The following is a 17965-nucleotide window of genomic DNA, read 5'->3' on the forward strand; positions in this document are numbered from 1 at the left end:
GAAGAAATTGCCATATATGCGTCCCAGACTCCCCTCCCTCCGAAAATGCTACGTCATTTATGGACGCTCCATAAGGATGCTTTTGTCCATGTCAGTGAGTTGTAATTTGCGTCATCTATATATCCCTTACCTAGAGTGACTGGAAGGGAGAGTGTCGTCATGCTCCCATTTTGACAGGCCTCCTGCTCGTTTGGAACAGGAATTTGTATGAATTTGACAGATGATCGCTGTTCCAATTTTGACATTGACGCCACTCTAAGTTAAAGCCACTCTACCCTTACCGAGGAAGCGTGGGAAATGGAGCGTTTTCTGACTAGAAATTTTTTAATGTGCATTTTGCTCGCGCGATGCAGCGGTACGATGGTTTCGAAAGACAATGTACCGCTGGTAATAAAATATTTGCTTGCGCTATGCAGCGGCACGTTTGATACCACGGATTGCTCGCGCATCTAATGTGGGTGAGAAAAATCCAACTTTGCTAGTCGAAAATTCCGGGTTTCAACTGCACGGAGAATATCTAAATACACGCAGAAAAATAAATTGTAAACATAATTAAATTCTAGTTCAAATCAACCGATTTTTCAGTTTACATATATGGGAGCAGATTTTTTAAGGAAATATATTTTTTTCTTCCAGTTTTTAATCAAAATGTGTGGTTTTCACAGCTGTAATCATCATATTGTATTAGGATCTACTAGTAAAAATTAAATTTACGCCGATTTAGATCGCAACAGGCTCAATACTGCACTATGGCCAAAACTCCGGACTGGCCAAAACTGAAGCTTCTACCCTACGACAATACCCTAGAGGAACTACTGAAGAAAAATACCTAGGAGGAACAACTGTAGAAATTCCCTAAGAACTCCTGGAGGAAAGTCTGTGGGGGAAACTCCTGGGAAAAAAAAATTAGAAAGAACCCCAGTGGGACTCCAGAAATTCTGAAGAAAAAAAAACACTAGAAATTCTTGGAGAAAAAAACCAGGAAGATATGGATTTATTACTGGGAGGAAAACTTGAATTCAAGATAAATCAAAATGAGTTTTAGTTTAAAATCTTCAGGCAGAACTCCCGCGGGTAAATCTCCAGGAGGATCTTAAAAAAACATAACTAGAAGAAATACACAGATGCAACTTCTGAAGAAAAAATCTTAAAAGACGGATCTTCAAAAGGACATTCTGAGAAAAATCACTTAAGGACATACATAAGAAAACTCAAAAATGGCCGTCACAATGGCTGCCTTGTGTAGTATATGTCAAATGACATTTCGAGTGAGACGTCTATAGTCTCCGTCGATATTGCCTTTCATACAAAGGTTTCGAAGCAATAAAGATAGCATTGTGCCGTCATTCTTGATTCGGCAGTCAACCTGAGAACTACTACTATCTATCCCCAAACCGAAAACCTATAAAGCTTAAAAGAGTAATCTCGGACATATCAAGTGGCGGCGAAAGGATAAAAAAAGGATTTCTCGCGTCATTGTGAAAGTGCAAATAAGCAAAAGTGCAAAAGTTTTCTGCTCCACAAGTGCAGTGGCTGAAAAATACGGTGTCTTTGGAAGCGATCAGGCGTTGGCAGTTTCGTCACACCAGTAGGCGTCGAATCGACGGCGTTACAACAATTGGAGTTCGTCGAGTGACAAAGGCGTCTGAGAACACCAAGGGAAAAGGTTTTGCCGGCGAAGTCATTTTCCAGAAGGAGCAGAAAATAGCATTGGTTTTATTTCGACGATACGGCTGCAGTAGCGGTACGGTAAAAGGGTAAAACTACGGAAGTAAGTAAAAGACGTAAGTACGCTAAAGGGTGGAAATTTCCATATTAGTGCGCCATACACCACTTCTACGCCATTCGATTTACGATAAGCGTCGATTTTTTTTTGTTGCTACAGAACAATATATCTGGCAACCATTGTGGTGAAGAAAATTGAAAAGGCCTTTTCATGTGACACGAGAAACAAAACCAGAGTATTGGAGTGACAAAAACATAATTTGCGACATTGTTTTCATTCTTGTGAAAACAAAACATTATACTAAAAGAGTGTCTTTTGTTTTTCAATTAGGTCTCAATTCGTTCGGTGTTGGGTTTCGGCAGCGTTAATTCCGGTGCAAAAGCGGCTCAGTGAGTGTAGTGTTGCATCGGCGCGAATTTTTGAGCATAATCCGACGATACATCGACAGCGATAGCTTAAACGGGCATCAAACAGACCTACATCATACCAGCGAACCGGCACCAGTAAACTGCGGTTTATCAAAGAGGATTTTACGGTGCGGTGAAAGTGTTGGACGCAATCGGACCTCCAGCGGAGTAGTATCTAGGGCTAACCAGCGGACAGGTACCCGTAGAATCGCAAGCCAATACGATTCGGCGGCGCGATTATTGAACTAGTAGCAAGCCAACATCAAGGGGAGAAATTTCTCCGGTGCTGTCCAGTTTCCGTGGAGCAGAGGCGTTGCAGGTGGACAATTACGGAGAACCGGTTGGTAGTTTGTCGCTGATTTGGTGAGTGATTTTATTTTCTCAATTTTATTGCAAATTTTGATTGGGTTGTTCGGTGATTTTTCAGTAAGTGCATTGCAATTTGAATATGGCGGTTAATGTGAGTACCACCATTGAGCCTTACCGCAAGGGTAATCCTTTCGGTGAATGGATAGAACGCTTAGAATTCTATTTCTCCTACAATAATGTGCAGGATGAGGCAAAAAGAGCTTGCTTTATAACACTCAGTGGTCCGGTTATTTACCATGAGCTGAAACTCCTGTTTCCGACCAGTAAATTGTCGGAGGTGTCATACGGGGATATGGTTTCAAAACTTCGAACTAGATTGGATAAAACAGAGTCTGATTTAATTCAGAGGTTGAAATTTAACTGTCGTAGACAGCAACCGGACGAGTCCGTTGAGGATTTCGTCCTCTCTGTTAAATTACAAGCGGAGTTCTGCACTTTCGGTGATTTTAAAGAGGTTGCAATAAGGGACCGCATTCTGGCTGGGGTGCGTGAGAAGTCGCTCCGCGAGCGCCTGTTAAATGAGGAAAAACTCACTTTGGCAACGGCGGAAAAGATAATCGCCACGTGGGAGCTAGCAGGGAAGAACTCTAAAAACTTGAATAATAACGACGACGATCATTATGGTCAAATAGCATCTTTGACTCATCCGGCTGCCAGAGTCGGATCCACTATGGGAAAGATTTTGGCTACCTACAAAGCAGCGGGGGCGATTAATGGCAGAGAGGGAGACAATTCTCGAAGGACTCCGGTGAAAGAAAGATTGGGATACAGGCCATATGCTAGAAAATACGATGATTACAAAAGGTCCAAGGGGCAGAACTGGAGAGAATCAGAGAATCATCGTGCAGGTAATTGGAGACAAAAACCAAATTATGCTGACGTAACGTGTAACTTTTGCGGCGCGAAGGGACACGTAAAGAGGAAGTGTTTCAAACTAAAGAACATGCAGCGGGATGCGGTCAACTTGGTTAACGACTATGAGCCGGAGCCAAGCGCGAATGAGGAAATAGTAAACCTGCTAACTAGGATGCGAACGGACGAGTCGGACAGCGATGATGGAGATGCAGGTGATTTATGCTGCATGATGATTTCCTCCATAAATAAAATTAGCGATCCATGTTTAATTAAGGTGATGGTTGAGGGCAAAGCTTTAGAAATGGAAGTAGACTGTGGGTCTTCGGTGTCGGTGATTGGTAAAAGTCAATATTTCTCCACTTTTATAAATCCCTTAAAAATGTTTAACCGACAACTGATTGTCGTAAATGGGGAAAAGTTAAAAATCGAAGGAGAGGCTACTGTTTCGGTTAAATTGAACGGAATAGAGGTTAATTTAAAGTTGTTGGTGCTGGATTGCAATCATCGGTTTATTCCTTTGCTTGGCAGAACTTGGTTGGACGTATTTTTCTCCAAATGGAGACATTTTTTTTCGAATTCATTGACAGTAAACAATATGGTTGAAAAAAATACTTTAGTAGAAGTTGAGCAAATTAAGCAGAAATACAAAGATGTTTTTACTAAAAATTTCTCATCTCCAATCAAAGGGTTTGAAGCCGAATTGGTTCTTAAATCAGATGTTCCCATTTTTAAAAGGGCCTATGATGTTCCATATAGGTTAAGGGAGAAAGTTATGAATTATTTGGATAGGTTGGAGACAGAAAAGGTTATTACACCAGTTAAGACTAGTGAGTGGGCATCTCCTGTCGTTATCGTGATGAAGAAAAACAATGAGATAAGACTGGTAATTGACTGTAAAGTTTCCATTAACAAAGTGATTGTACCAAACACCTATCCTCTTCCAGTGGCACAAGATATATTTGCCAAATTAGCAGGATGCAAGGTTTTCTGTGCATTAGATCTGGAAGGGGCTTATACTCAGTTAGCCTTAACTGAGAGATCAAAGCATGTTATGACTATCAATACAATCAAAGGATTATATACATATAACAGACTGCCTCAGGGTGCTTCATCGAGTGCTTCGATCTTTCAGCAAGTCATGGACGAAGTTTTAGCGGATATAGAGAATGTACATTGCTATCTCGATGATGTTCTCATTGCCGGGGAGAATATGGAGGAATGTAGATCAAAATTGATTCTTGTTTTGCAAAGGCTGCAAAAGGCAAACATTAAGGTTAACATGGAAAAATGTAAATTTTTTGTGAATAAATTGGATTTTTTGGGACACGTTGTGAGTGAAGATGGTCTATTGCCATGTCAAAATAAAGTAGCAACAATTAGAAAAGCAAAGGTACCTACAAATACTACGGAGCTTAAATCGTATTTGGGACTCATAAACTATTATAATAAATTCATTCCAAACTTATCGGCCAGGCTTTATTACCTATATAATTTACTGAAAAATGGGGTAAAATTTAATTGGGACACAAATTGCCAAAAAGCCTTTGATGAGAGTAGAAACTGCCTACTAGAAACTCAATTTTTGGAATTTTACGACCCTAAAAAGCCAATTGCAGTGGTCTCAGATGCGTCGGGCTATGGTCTTGGTGGTGTGATTGCACACATAGTTGACGGCGTTGAAAAACCAATTTGTTTTACGTCGTTTTCGCTAAATCAGGCTCAAAGGAAATACCCCATTCTTCATTTAGAGGCCTTGGCGCTAGTGTGTACTATTAAAAAGTTTCACAAATATTTATATGGACAAAGTTTTATGGTATATACTGACCACAAGCCACTAGTAGGAATTTTTGGAAAGAAAGGGCAGCATTCGATTTACGTGACAAGGTTACAGAGATACATTTTAGAACTGTCAATTTATGATTTCAATATTCAATATCGACCATCAGCAAAAATGGGAAATGCAGATTTCTGCTCAAGATTTCCTCTTGAGCAGTCTGTTCCAAGTGAATATGATGTAGAGCATGTAAGAAGCATAAACTTTAGTAGCGAATTTCCCATTGATTGCAAAATAGTTGCGAGGGCGACACAGGACGACGAGTTTTTACTGAAAGTTCTATCGTTCATGAGAAATGGTTGGCCGGAAAAACTAGAAAAGCGCTTTATGGATGTATTCTCTAATCAGTTTGATTTGGAAATGGTGGACGAATGCTTGTTATATCAGGACAGAGTCATAATCCCGCAAATAATGCAAGCTGCAGTTTTGAAACTTTTGCATGCTAACCATGCAGGCATGGTTAGGATGAAGCAGTTAGCTAGACGCTCAGTATATTGGTTTGGTATTAACAAGGATATTGAAACATTTGTGAAGGGTTGTGAGGAATGCAATAGTATGGCGATTGTCAATAAACCATTGGTAAAATCTCATTGGGTCCCTACACTTAGGCCGTTCAGTCGAGTCCACATTGACTTCTTTCATTTCAACCATCATACTTTCCTGCTTATTGTAGATAGTTTTTCAAAATGGGTCGAAATAGACTGGATGAAGAAAGGCACAGATTGTAATAAAGTTTTGAAAAAGTTGGTTGCATTTTTTGCTCGCTTTGGGCTTCCTGACGTACTGGTCTCTGACGGGGGTCCTCCTTTCAATTCCTTCACATTTATGGATTTTTTAAGGAAGCAGGGCATTAATGTGCTAAAAAGTCCACCGTATAATCCATCTAGTAATGGCCAGGCGGAAAGGTTGGTTCGGACTGTAAAAGAAGTTTTAAAAAAATTCCTTTTGGAACCTGCATTGTTGGAATTGGACTTGGAGGATCAAATCAATTTATTCTTAATGAATTATAGAAACAATTGTTTAACGACTGATGGTGAGTTTCCATCGGAGAAAATCTTTTCTTTTAACCCGAAGACAATAATTGACCTTATTAATCCTAAAAAACAATACAAAAACCATTTAAAACCATTGCCGATTGATGATGTTGAGGGTTTAAATCATTCTAACCCTGTTTCTAACGCTAATGATCAAGTGCATGACCCCATAGACAACCTGACGGCTGGTGATGTGGTATGGTGTAAGAACAATAACCCACATCACCATGTCAGATGGACTAAAGGCGTTTTTCTAAAACGGTTTTCCAAAAACATTTTCCAGGTGGAAACTGGAAGCGTGCGCCAAATGGCTCATCGAAACCAGCTTCGTCTGGTTACTAACGGCCGGGAGATACCTGTGAAACCGAATCTGACGTTGTCCTTGGCAAATCGGGCGGAGCGGGTGCGGTTTAGCAATGATACGGAGGAACCCGAGGGACCGCCAGAGCTACAACAAGCGACATCAACAATTCGGAAGCGGAAAAGGTCGGATGCATCGTTGAATTCTACACCGATTCTTCGGCGATCGAAACGTAAACGAACGGCAAAGGTCGACGTGGATTTTCATTATGGATAAGTGTTACACGTGAAGTGTTATCGAATACATTAAGAAGAGTGAAATGACTAGTATGTTAATCGAATTCAATTTAAATATTTAATGCCAAAATGTTAAATAGTTTGTAAGTTCAAATATCTGAAATAATAAGAAATAATTAAAAAGGGAAGAGCTGTAGTATATGTCAAATGACATTTCGAGTGAGACGTCTATAGTCTCCGTCGATATTGCCTTTCATACAAAGGTTTCGAAGCAATAAAGATAGCATTGTGCCGTCATTCTTGATTCGGCAGTCAACCTGAAAACTACTACTATCTATCCCCAAACCGAAAACCTATAAAGCTTAAAAGAGTAATCTCGGACATATCACCTTGAAATACCAAAAACACGGATCTCATCACCCTCGTCATCACCAAAACAGACTGAATTAACTTCGGACGAAAATTACTCGTAGAATGCTTTTAGAGGAAAATTTTCAGGCGGAATTCTTGAATAAAAATCTCCAGGGGGAACTTGTGAAAAGAAAAACTCCCAGAAGAAACTCTTGAAAAACTCCCCAGGAGGAGAATACCCAGAAACAACGCGAGGAGGAAGATCTCCAGGGATATTTTTCCTGTATAGATGAAAAACTACTAAAAGGAAATCCATGAAGGAGTTCGTGAGCATATTTTGAAGAAATCCATTGTCCATTTTGAGGCAAAATGTTTAATGTAGGTATGCTTTATCATTGACAAGAATAGTCAATTAGCATTTGATTGTGCACAAAACTGGTATTGATCATCCTGCCCCACCTAGGGTGCTCATTATGCCATTAGAATAACCAGCCACAGAAATCCAATGTCGCGACTGTTCGTGTGACTAACATCTAGTTTGCCTCGCCCTTACAGCGTCAGTAGCGGTACTATAAGTGTCAAATAAATTTTGTTTACCAAAACAAAAGGTCCTCTACAAGATGGGCACTTAAACATAATCAAATATTACAACTAAAGTTATTAAAATAATTAAATAGGAAAACTGATTACAGCGCCATTGGCGTTCTAGTGTATTTCTATTATTATGCCCCACCCCCAAAACGCAACTCGCGATGTTATACGTTTTTAAAAACATAAAATTCTACAACATTTATAACTTTATTCGGAATTTAAACGATTAGCTTTTGTCAGTTAAGGTTCAAATGAGAATTGAACGTTAAAATTACACATTGGTTGCACTAAATTTACTGGATTTGGTGGCAAAATGCTTAAGCTGCTCATTATGCCCCGCCTACCCCTAATGTCCAATAATATGTACTTATTTCACAGTGTCTGTGCTAATGTTATAATAAAAATATAGGCTTGCCAGATTTGTCCTGTTTAAATACGGGACACATTTTGGAAACTCAACAAAAACGATATTAATGTCCAAAAACAGAACTTCATGTTGTTAACAATGCTATTTCAGCTGGAAAGAATGAATAATTTAGTCAAAAACGTTAACTATGCTCCAGTGACGAGTGTTTGAAAATTTAGTTGTCCCGTTAAATACGGGACGGATGGTCAGCCTATAAAAAATACTAATGATTTTTTGTATGTTTCAGAACGACGACGACGCAGACTTCTTCGGGCCAGTATTTACTTGTCGCAGTAATACGGTAATACTACATTCGCGCTGCTATCCCCACAATCGTCGTTATATATCCTGCTAAAAGTATAACAAAGTGTGATATATGTAGATAAATTAATTGAAAAAATATGTAATAAAAATGAACATAAAGTAGTTTTGTCTTAACGCATTCCTTATCTTTTCAATGGCTGATTAGATTGTTTTTCACCCTTTTTCGACTTGAATTTAGTATGGTTTCGGCAATTGCTTAAAACGTATTGAATTCTGTGCGAAAAAAGATGAAAATACAATTTAATCAACAATTGGCTTTTTTAACGGTGTTGAGATAATTCGATATTCTGAATCTGCATGTCAAACTGAGCCGAAATCCAAATTTTCATGAATTTTGGTGCCCGGGAACCTATTTAAAAATCAATTTGAAGTTTGTATGGGAGCGATTTGCCGAATCACCCCTCGTCGCAGTTTGTACTGGGTGGAGCTGTCAAACAGTTGCCCAGCTGTCAAAAGGTGATTTCTAAAAATCTCTTTGAAATTGATTTTAGGTGCCAAAATAAAGTTCTGAAAATCTGAAAAAAATCATAGTGGCTCAGAAAAAGGTGCTCTTTCGTATAAAATAAAAAAATCGATACATTTTACAAAATTTAAAAACCCAATTGGGAGCTTTTGCTACAATTTTTATTTTACATCGCTTCAATTACATCCTAAAGCGTACGTCGAATTGATTACATCGCAAAAATTACATCGGATCGATTTATTACATCAATGGCCCGCTAGTACATCGGGCTGTGTAATATTAATCGACCGACGTAACGACTTGGTTGCAGCGATTTCGATGTAATATTCAACAACTTTTTTTGCTGTGTGCTAACAACATGAAAATCCGGGTCGAATCGACCCAGTCGATGGGTAGTTTCAGGTTAGCGTGTATGGAATCTAGTGTCTATAGTGAAAACCAATATCATCATCAACATTGTTGTCACTTCGTAAAATAAGCCATTTTACGAGACGTTTCAGAACAGCTGATCGCAGAAGCGGCGTCAACTGACAGAATTCCACGCACGTTTGTTTTGCTGGAATATCGTGTAATTTTTGAAAAGGTACTTGTTCGATAAATTGGAGACATGAGAAATTTGAGCCAAAATAGGCTCAAAGGCTGTCGTAAAAGCAATACAAAACTCAATAATTAATCAGGTATTTTTTTCGTTGCGATTCACTCGTTAACTTGCGAAAAAAAATTAAATAAAAATTTCTAATTATGGTTTTAGCCAGTTTCAAAAACTACGCTTGACTTGCGCGCAGTCATTAACCATCATCAACCGGATGATGATTGAAAACGTAAACATCAGAGCGCGTAATCCTGTCGTTTGACTAGCCTCATAAAATCAGGGGACTGTTATGGTCTTCTTGTTTTCTTACCCCGCATTAAAATTATGCTGCTGTGTTGAAAGATAGGTTGTCAGCTTGAGCCCTACGCTTGAGCCGCTGTTATGCTGGCTACGAAAACATTGCATTGGTGGGATAGGGATGCCAATTCCTTGCATAAAATAGGCTCATACGCAAAAACGGCTACGCTCAAAAATGTGTTCGGCCTGCACATTTTTAGTAAACATCCATGCCGCACATGACTGTGTTGGAAACACACATTTTTTTTTTAAATTGCTCGTACGCTCACATGAGCATGTATTTTGCAATAATTTCGACATGGCAACCTCACTGGGTATATAAACCACCTTCAAATACTGAAAAATATTGATATTTTGCAAAAATGTGAGCGTACGAGCAATTTAAAAAAATGTGTGTTTCCAACACAGTCCATGTGCGGCATGGACGTTACTTAAAAATGAGAGTTTTTATTTTAGAGAGTACTCCGGCGCCTTTGAGAACCTTCTCGCATTTTTCGTATTTTTTATTCATTCATTACCTCTCCGGTATGCGGTGGTGTTGTGTTCTTACGAAGTGGGTATTTTAGTGCAGAAAATGCGTTATTGATATTGTTTTTGATGCTACGCTCTTGACTTTGATGGGGAAGCCATAACGGATATATTTCGCGATCCCGTATATTCTATAAAAATTGTTTTGCCATCATGGAAGTGAAATTAGAAGACTATGTGAAAGAGTGGACAGAATTGTCAAACGAGTACAAAAGTCTCGAGGTAAGCCAGATTTCGGAGCACAGTGGCTCAAATTGATTAATTTGGTGCATCAGCAAGCTTTACATCGGTTCAAGGAAAAAATAAGGAAGCGTCAATAAATTGTGTCACGCACAAATTTGTAATTTTCAGTCCTCCGTCCCCATATGTCATACTATTATTTATTTTTGAATGAGCCTCTGCACGAATCTGGCGTACTGCTCACTCCCATAGAAAATTTGAAAACAGCGCGCACAGTAAAAGTCAAATTTGACTTTTACTGTGCGCGCTGTTTTCAAATGTTCTGTGGGAGTGAGCAGGACAGGGCAAATTCGTGCAGAGGCTCATGCATTCTTTCTCTACAACTTACCTTATGTTTATAAACTTTTTGCGGATAATCAAGTTTCTATCGAACAAGGGTTTTACTAAATACATTCACGACATAACATCACTAAGGCCAGTGGTCCACTGCACGAATTTATGCTGGCCTGCTTACTCTCACACGAAATTTGACGTTTGAGCGGTGCCGACACCTCTCAAACGTCAAATTTCCTGTGAGAGTAAGCAGGCCAGAATAAATTCGTGCAGTGGACCGTAGTACACAAGGTCAAATATTTGACAAGGAAAGAACTCAAGAAACAACATCAGTTTGACACTAATGAAAATTCGATCGAGTCAAACAAGATGTTTGAGCATTGGTTTCTTTTTGGACGAATATTTGACCCTGTGTACTAGCAGCTTAACAGAATAAAGGCATTCTTTAAACAAACTGCTATTATGTATAGCACTGATGTTGACACGCTTAACTCTTAACCTCGACTTGAAAAATAGCTCTGTAACTACCAGGTTTCCAGTTAGCCTAGTGGTTAAGGCTATGGATCGCCAATCCGGAAACGGCGGGTTCGATTCCCGTTCCGGTCGGGAAAATTTTCTCGAATCCCTGGCCACACAATGTACAAATTCATGCAATGGCAGGCAAAGAGAGCCCTTCAATTAAAAACTGTGGAAGTGCTCTAAGAACACTAAGTTGAAGAGAGGCAGGCCTAGTTCCAATGCGAACGTCGAGTCATAAAGAAGAAGAAGAAACTATCAGGATTACGTTATCACTAATGAAATTACAAATAAACCCAGGAAGGTCCTGACAGAATCTTAATTTTTCCCTTGACCCGATTCAAAGCTTTCTAACAGGTTACCGTATTGCTAACAAATTACAATTACGAAATTCTACTTTTAATTGTTGTAAATTCGGTGTGTATTTTAAGCAGCTTCTACTCATTAAGTTGTCTTCTGAGTCACTTTGTAGTTCATGGGTGTTTGTAGGCGTGAATGGCTTATAATATTTTTGATGTTTCAGACCACCAATTCAACATACTTGGATTTATTGGAAAACTTAGAACAATTGCAGGAGCAATGTACGAAACAAATAAAACACCAGCGTTATCGGATGCAACAAATTTCAAAAAACATAAAGCTGTGAGTAGTCTGAAATTGGTAATTTATCGCCTTTGTGATTTTTTGATTAGATTTTCTCGTCGTCGTCGGCTATTTTTTATACGAAATTGTAAATGTTCAATCATTTCGGTATTAGAGGCACCATACACTGATAAGATAATTGGTTCTCCGTTCAGTCAAGATTAGAGACCACACTTGCCATCACGAACGAAACGCAAAGGAGTAAATCATATGCAACCTTGAAATTTACCCATGCGTTCTGCTATAGCTGCAGCAATACACACATTCGCTTTCTTTTCAAACGTCGTTTGATGTGAACGTTAAGTTCAGGTAATCTTCGATATAACGTACCCTCGATAAAGCGTTCTCTCGATTCAGCGGTCGTTCGCTCGTTGCAAAATGTTTACTTTGCAACGAGCGAATAGGATAGTAGATGGTACACAACACCTTCCGTTTGAAAATTCCAAGGGCGTTTTCGTGTTACGGCAAACTTTATTAGATCGTAGAGTGTTGCGGAGTCCAAAGTAAGCGCGATTTCCTGCCACAAGATAACAAGCGAATATAATACATAATAAAGCCCGATTTAATCCACCTATGGTGAACAGAACCCTTTTTACACTTAATAAAATTATTATTGTATTATTCGTAATTATCATATTTCCCTGGCCAAGTTCGCAGGGGTTGACGGTATTAAAGCCCTGGCCAAGTTCGCAGGGGTTGACGGTATTAAAGTGAAGGAGTTTCATTTTGATTATTGTAATGTAGTGTTCTTTAGTGAAACATATCACCTTTTTAACACTTTAATGCGCCTCCAACGGTTCATCACGAACCGGCTGCTGCAGATGGAGTAAGGCTGATCATATGCATCAGACATGCTCGATAAACAGGAGGAACCGCCGGGGCTCAGTAGAGTCTATTCTCAAGCAATAGTTCCAAGTCGGTTGGATTTGAGAAGGTTTTGATGATCGTTACAAATCCTAATAAAAGTATTATAGGATTTGTGACAGGTTTTGGAACCTTTTACAGCCATCTGACATCAAAATGTTGTTTGGGCTCTATTTCCCACGTTTCTCGGTTGATTTTTATTACATAGTAATTTATTAATGTCATAGTCGCTTTTTCGAATTTTTACAATGTTAGTTGGTCATATTTTCTTTAAATAAAGCAATAAAAATCGACCAAAGAATCAATAGTGGGAAGGAGATTTGCAGCACTTAATTGTGCTGATAGATTCAAAGCTAACGTGCGAACACTTAAACGCATTGTTGACGTCAATGCGTTCGACGTGACATTTTGGACAAAAACTGACTGCTTTATATCAACTGAACAACGTTACTTGTGTATGACTAGGTTGACATTTCTAGGCTACGCTTGAGAAAATGACATGGTTCATCTAAGTAGGACCAATAGGACAATTGAACGAATTTGAATATTTTTAATAGTATTTGTAGCGGGATGAAAGTTGACATGAGATCTTTATTATTTTAAAATTTTATTGCAATCAACTGACCAACTTGGCGTATTTTTGATTATCTCTTAGATGTTCAGAAGTTCAGTTACATGTTTCTGTGGATTTTGGACCGATGACAATTTAAGGACACAAGAGATGAACAAAAGTAGAAAACGATTAGCGAAGTCAAGAAAACAATTTGACACAGGATCGACTATATTTTAACATACAGGGTTCGATTGATTCGATGAAAAAAAAACAACATACGACAACTGACTTAACGAGGAGAAAAACATATTTAACCATACCACAAAATCAAACAAGGAGACAAACATAAACCGTGTGAATATAACACTACATAGGCAAATCCTGACTGACTGACCAATTGAAAGCTTTCCAATCTTCTACCGTAACTTTCTGAGTCAGTTGCAACAGTGTCTTAATGGATATCATTTTCCGCGTACGGCTGGCAAACTGCTTCTGAAAGATTACGTACTCTTTTCTATCTTCGGGTCTAGTGTAGAGGCTTCAACTCTATTCAGAGTGCAGCTAGAAACCTAGCAAAAAAAAAAAAATATTCGTAATTATCATATTTATTTTGTGTGATTGGCCAAAAGTTCTAGGAAACATTGTGGATTTGGCATCTTGTGGATTGGTTTCCAAAATAGCATCATGGACCATGGACCAATCTACCAAAAATGCCAGGCACCTCGCACCTCCTACAATCTTGTATGGAATATTTAAAAAAGCTTACCTATTCTGGAATATTGAATCTTTTGTTAACTGCCTAAAGATATTGAATCGATTGACAAATGGATAAGAAAATCAGCGAGATATACTTTGTCTAATATCTCTTAATCAGTCGAATAAATCAGCTCCGAAGTACTTGGTATTCATGGTTATGGTGTAAAATAGAGGTTCCAACCCGGGATATCCCGGGACAAAAAATCCCGGGATCTTGAAAAATTCGGGATTTCCCGAATCCCGGGATAACATTTTTCACCGTCCCGAAAATCCCGGGATTCCCGGGACGCATATTTCTTACACATATTTTTCGCTTTGATTTGAATTTGGAGAATCTCTGAAACGTCTTCGAAGAGTCGTGATTTTTTTTTTCAAAAATCGCCTTCAACGAAAAATCACGAAAATGTTACATAAACCATTTCAACTGTGTGTGGACATCAAAACTCGTTGAAACTCGACTGAAACAATGCTGGAGCACTTCATTTACGGTTTTGATAGCATCAAAGAGAAATTTTACGAAATAGGCCTTTCTAGAGAGTTATGTTGGACATGGACAATGATTTTGAAGCTTCAAAAAATCATCAGGAAGCTCTTCAGCCAATCAGACTCGCTTCGGAAGCATTGGGAAGACGAGATGCTATATTATTGTCTACGGAAGGCAGCTTGAGTTTCTTGTATTCGAAGCTTACAAAAAGTAACTCCAATGTTGGAATTTTCGACCTCTTCCATGCAATGGGGCACGTTCGGTGTAGTACTAGAATTGAAGTAATGAGCTGAATTTTTGTATGGTGAGAAGGTCAATTCTCTGTTTTTGCAAAGAAATGGTTCAAAAAGCGTGGGTATTGTGATTCTTTGTCTAATTTAATGCTGTTTGAGCAAAACTTTGGATAACTATGTTGTTTATGTTGCAAGAAATGGAGAAAACAACAACACGGTTACTCAAAGTTTTTCTCAAACAGCATAAAATTAGGCAAGAAATCATAATACCCACGCTTTTCGAACCATTTCATTACGGAAACGGAGAATTGGCCTTCTCACCATACTAAAATTCAGCTCATTACTACAAATCTAGTACTTCACCGATCTGTCCTATTATGAATAGAATCAACAATCGGCACCAAAAGGAAATAATAACAGCGCTAAAGTTCCTTCAAGGTCTTCCGTCGTCAACGCAAGTGCCAGCAGAACTGGAAAGTTCATCGAAAACGCAAATGATTAAGTTCATCAAGAAACTGGGAGTTCGATTGTTGCGAGACTGCCAAAGACAGACCGATAATGGTGCTGCCGAGTTGAATGCTGGATTGTCTTGTATGCATAACACCATCGAGCATGCGCGAACAACTGGAATCGGCTATAAAGTAATATGGCAACCCGTCTTAGACTGATTCGGAAATGATTAAATTTTCGAAAGTAATTGCGAAAGAGTTGTCACTTTTTGAGCTACATGGTAGGTTTACCCCGAATCTTAAAATCGAACTCCGGATATATCCGTTCTAAAAAGCGACCCTCACTGTTCGATGAAATCATCAGAAACATTTGCTTCTTGAAGTCGTATTTTCAGAGAACGAATTCAAATTGATAAGACCAGTTACTTGATGTGAACCATTTATTTATTTGATAAGATGAATATAACATATTTCTGATCTCAAAAATGTGTTTTAAGCAGATTGAAAAATTTCCCGGGATCCCGGGATTTCCCGGGACAAACAACAAATTTTATCCCGAATCTCGGGACAACCAAAATGGTCGGGAAATGGAACATCTAGTGTAAAAAGGACAAAATGATATATCTACATACTATGTTAATCAGTTTTGGCATTAACTAGTTATTTTGACTATTACAACCAAAATCTGTAAGATTTATTAAAAAAATGTTTGTCCAGTTGTTGCATTTTTCCCACAATATGTAGATTCAAAGCTTTCATTTAACATATTGTTAGTTTCCATAGAACTTCGGTTTATTTGTTATTTAAAATTTTATTGAAAACAATAACCAGCTAGTATACACTTCATATGAGGTCAGCATTATTTGTTTAAAAATAATTTCCCTTACACTGGTCAAAAGCTCATGCAAGATAATAAGCAAATATAATCAAAGTTAGGGATTTCTTTGTAACGAATCACTTTTTAAAAACTACACTTCTACACAATTTATTGTACGTACTTTACTTAACGACTACCTACACGGAATTCTGGATCAAGAAAGAGAGCGAACCACGCTGCTGGTTCGCTTTTATGAACTAAACGTGCTTACCTAGCGCATTCCATGCGCCCTATCACCTGACTGCCGTGCCGCATGGCGCATGCGCCGTGGTTCGCGCCAACGGCTCCTATTGGCTAATTCACCTAGCAGGATTTCCTAACGGCTCCCCGTCTGCTGGAAAGTCGTCCTCGGCTTTCAAATTAAGGTTGTGGAATCAACTTGGGATACCTCGTGGAAGAAACCTCTGCGTTGACTTCTGATGCTGTGCTTCCTTCGGGCTGCTGTTTGGCGTGTGCAGATGGTGGAAATGCGGATGCATGAAATTTCTTCCAGGTGATGATCTTCAGGACCCCAATGATGATAACAATGATAATGATGATCGTCAGCGTTGAGAATGTTCCGAAGGATAGCCACCCAAATAGATTGATTTTCCAGTGAATGTTGTCGGTTGTCAGATTGAGGTGTGCTATGTTGTCCCGATGCTCTAAGTGCTGCTCCTGTAAAAGCTCCAATGGGAGGCGATTTATGAATTTAACTGGAGTTACCTTTAGGCCTGTTGTTGGGATGAACGACTGGGGCTGCACATCATAATTGCGGTTTGCATATTCCTCTTTGTCGAGCTTCAACGTACACTGTTGAAATTGTATGAGGAACGAGCCTTGTAGTTTACGTTCTTGAGCTGAACAGTTGGATGACATGAGGAGGTCTGCGGCATTAACTACGATGTTTGCGTCATCCACTCTTTTGATGAAATTTTTTCCATACGTTCGTTCTACGTTGCAATAGGCTGGTTTTCCGGTAATCAGCTGTTCGATACATTCCGTCATTGGTTCTATTTGCGAGCTGGAGCATATAAATAAATCCTTGGTTTTGGAACATGGAGTTTGTGAAAGATAGGGTTTCGGTCCGTCGAGATAGAAGTTTGCATGCAGTTGAATCTTCGTGTTATTCTGTACTACTGGTTCAATGAAGTTCAGTCTGTAGATAACGTTTTTGATCCTTGGGATTTTGAGGGTGTAAATAATCATGTCTTTGCTGTAGATTATATACACGCTGGCGATGTCCAATATACTGTCCATGTTGTTTTATTCGAGGCCGTCATGGGAATGGAAAGAAATTGCCTCGCGGTTATTAGCTCACGAGAGCTGATGATGCGGCTGCCGGGAATGTTTCTCCTGGCTAGGGTGATTGCCTCTTCTATGATTTCTAGCTGATTAATTAGTTCATCTAGGTTGAAAATGATATTTATTGAGTCGAATCCATCTAACGTCTCCGTTGTAATGTTGTCCTGATATTTAATCAAAGAATTAAGTTTTTCTGTAATGTTTTTGAGTCTATCTTCGATTGCTATATTGATTCTAATCTGCCTGTCATTTTGATCGATAAGGGCATTCGTTGTTGCGTTTATAATATTCAAATCCTCCGCGTCTGGGCTTCCCGAAATATATTTCCATGCTTTTCCTAAAGTCTCCCAACGTCTATTCCTGTTCGCAGGCCTAACCCTTGATATGATGGAACGCAATCTATGAAGCTTAATTTTCAGAATATTACTTAGCGGTTTGTCTTTGTTGATAGCATTCTGCGCCACGTCGTCAATTTCTGCA

General features: G+C 38.9%; 2 protein-coding genes and 1 long non-coding RNA gene across 4 annotated transcripts in view; all 3 read left to right on the top strand.

The window, feature by feature from the left end:
• LOC134285357 (uncharacterized) overlaps nt 1-8536 on the top strand; it is a 61074-nt gene extending 52538 nt beyond the window's left edge. Inside the window, exon 2 of the long non-coding RNA XR_009996307.1 lies at nt 8358-8536. This is a non-coding gene — a long non-coding RNA (uncharacterized LOC134285357). The remainder of the gene's footprint in view (nt 1-8357) is intronic.
• On the top strand, nt 1238-7148 carry LOC109413153 (uncharacterized protein K02A2.6-like). 2 transcript variants are annotated; one of them, XM_062845927.1, is made up of 2 exons: nt 1238-3569; nt 6509-7148. In XM_062845927.1, exons 1-2 carry the CDS (start codon nt 2582-2584, stop codon nt 6565-6567), a joined length of 1047 nt encoding a protein of 348 aa, XP_062701911.1. In that variant the 5' UTR covers nt 1238-2581; the 3' UTR covers nt 6568-7148. The 2 variants fall into 2 exon arrangements, with proteins under 2 accessions (XP_062701911.1, XP_062701910.1); XM_062845926.1 differs by having other exon boundaries at nt 1238-1771; nt 2057-7148.
• Nucleotides 8537-10272: 1736 nt separating the features above from the next.
• LOC109407160 (transmembrane protein 120 homolog) overlaps nt 10273-17965 on the top strand; it is a 119172-nt gene continuing 111479 nt past the window's right edge. Inside the window, exons 1-2 of the mRNA XM_062845936.1 lie at nt 10273-10536; nt 11867-11985. Coding sequence (XP_062701920.1) covers nt 10468-10536; nt 11867-11985 — 188 coding nt within the window. The 5' untranslated portion in view covers nt 10273-10467. The remainder of the gene's footprint in view (nt 10537-11866; nt 11986-17965) is intronic.

The sequence above is a fragment of the Aedes albopictus genome, chromosome 1, assembly GCF_035046485.1.
Source record: "Aedes albopictus strain Foshan chromosome 1, AalbF5, whole genome shotgun sequence".
Classification (NCBI taxonomy): Eukaryota; Metazoa; Arthropoda; class Insecta; order Diptera; family Culicidae; genus Aedes; species Aedes albopictus.

Excerpts from the sequence above, each read along its gene's own strand:
- LOC109413153 (XM_062845926.1), top strand. The coding sequence starts at position 2,582 with ATGGCGGTTAATGTGAGTACCACCATTGAGCCTTACCGCAAGGGTAAT.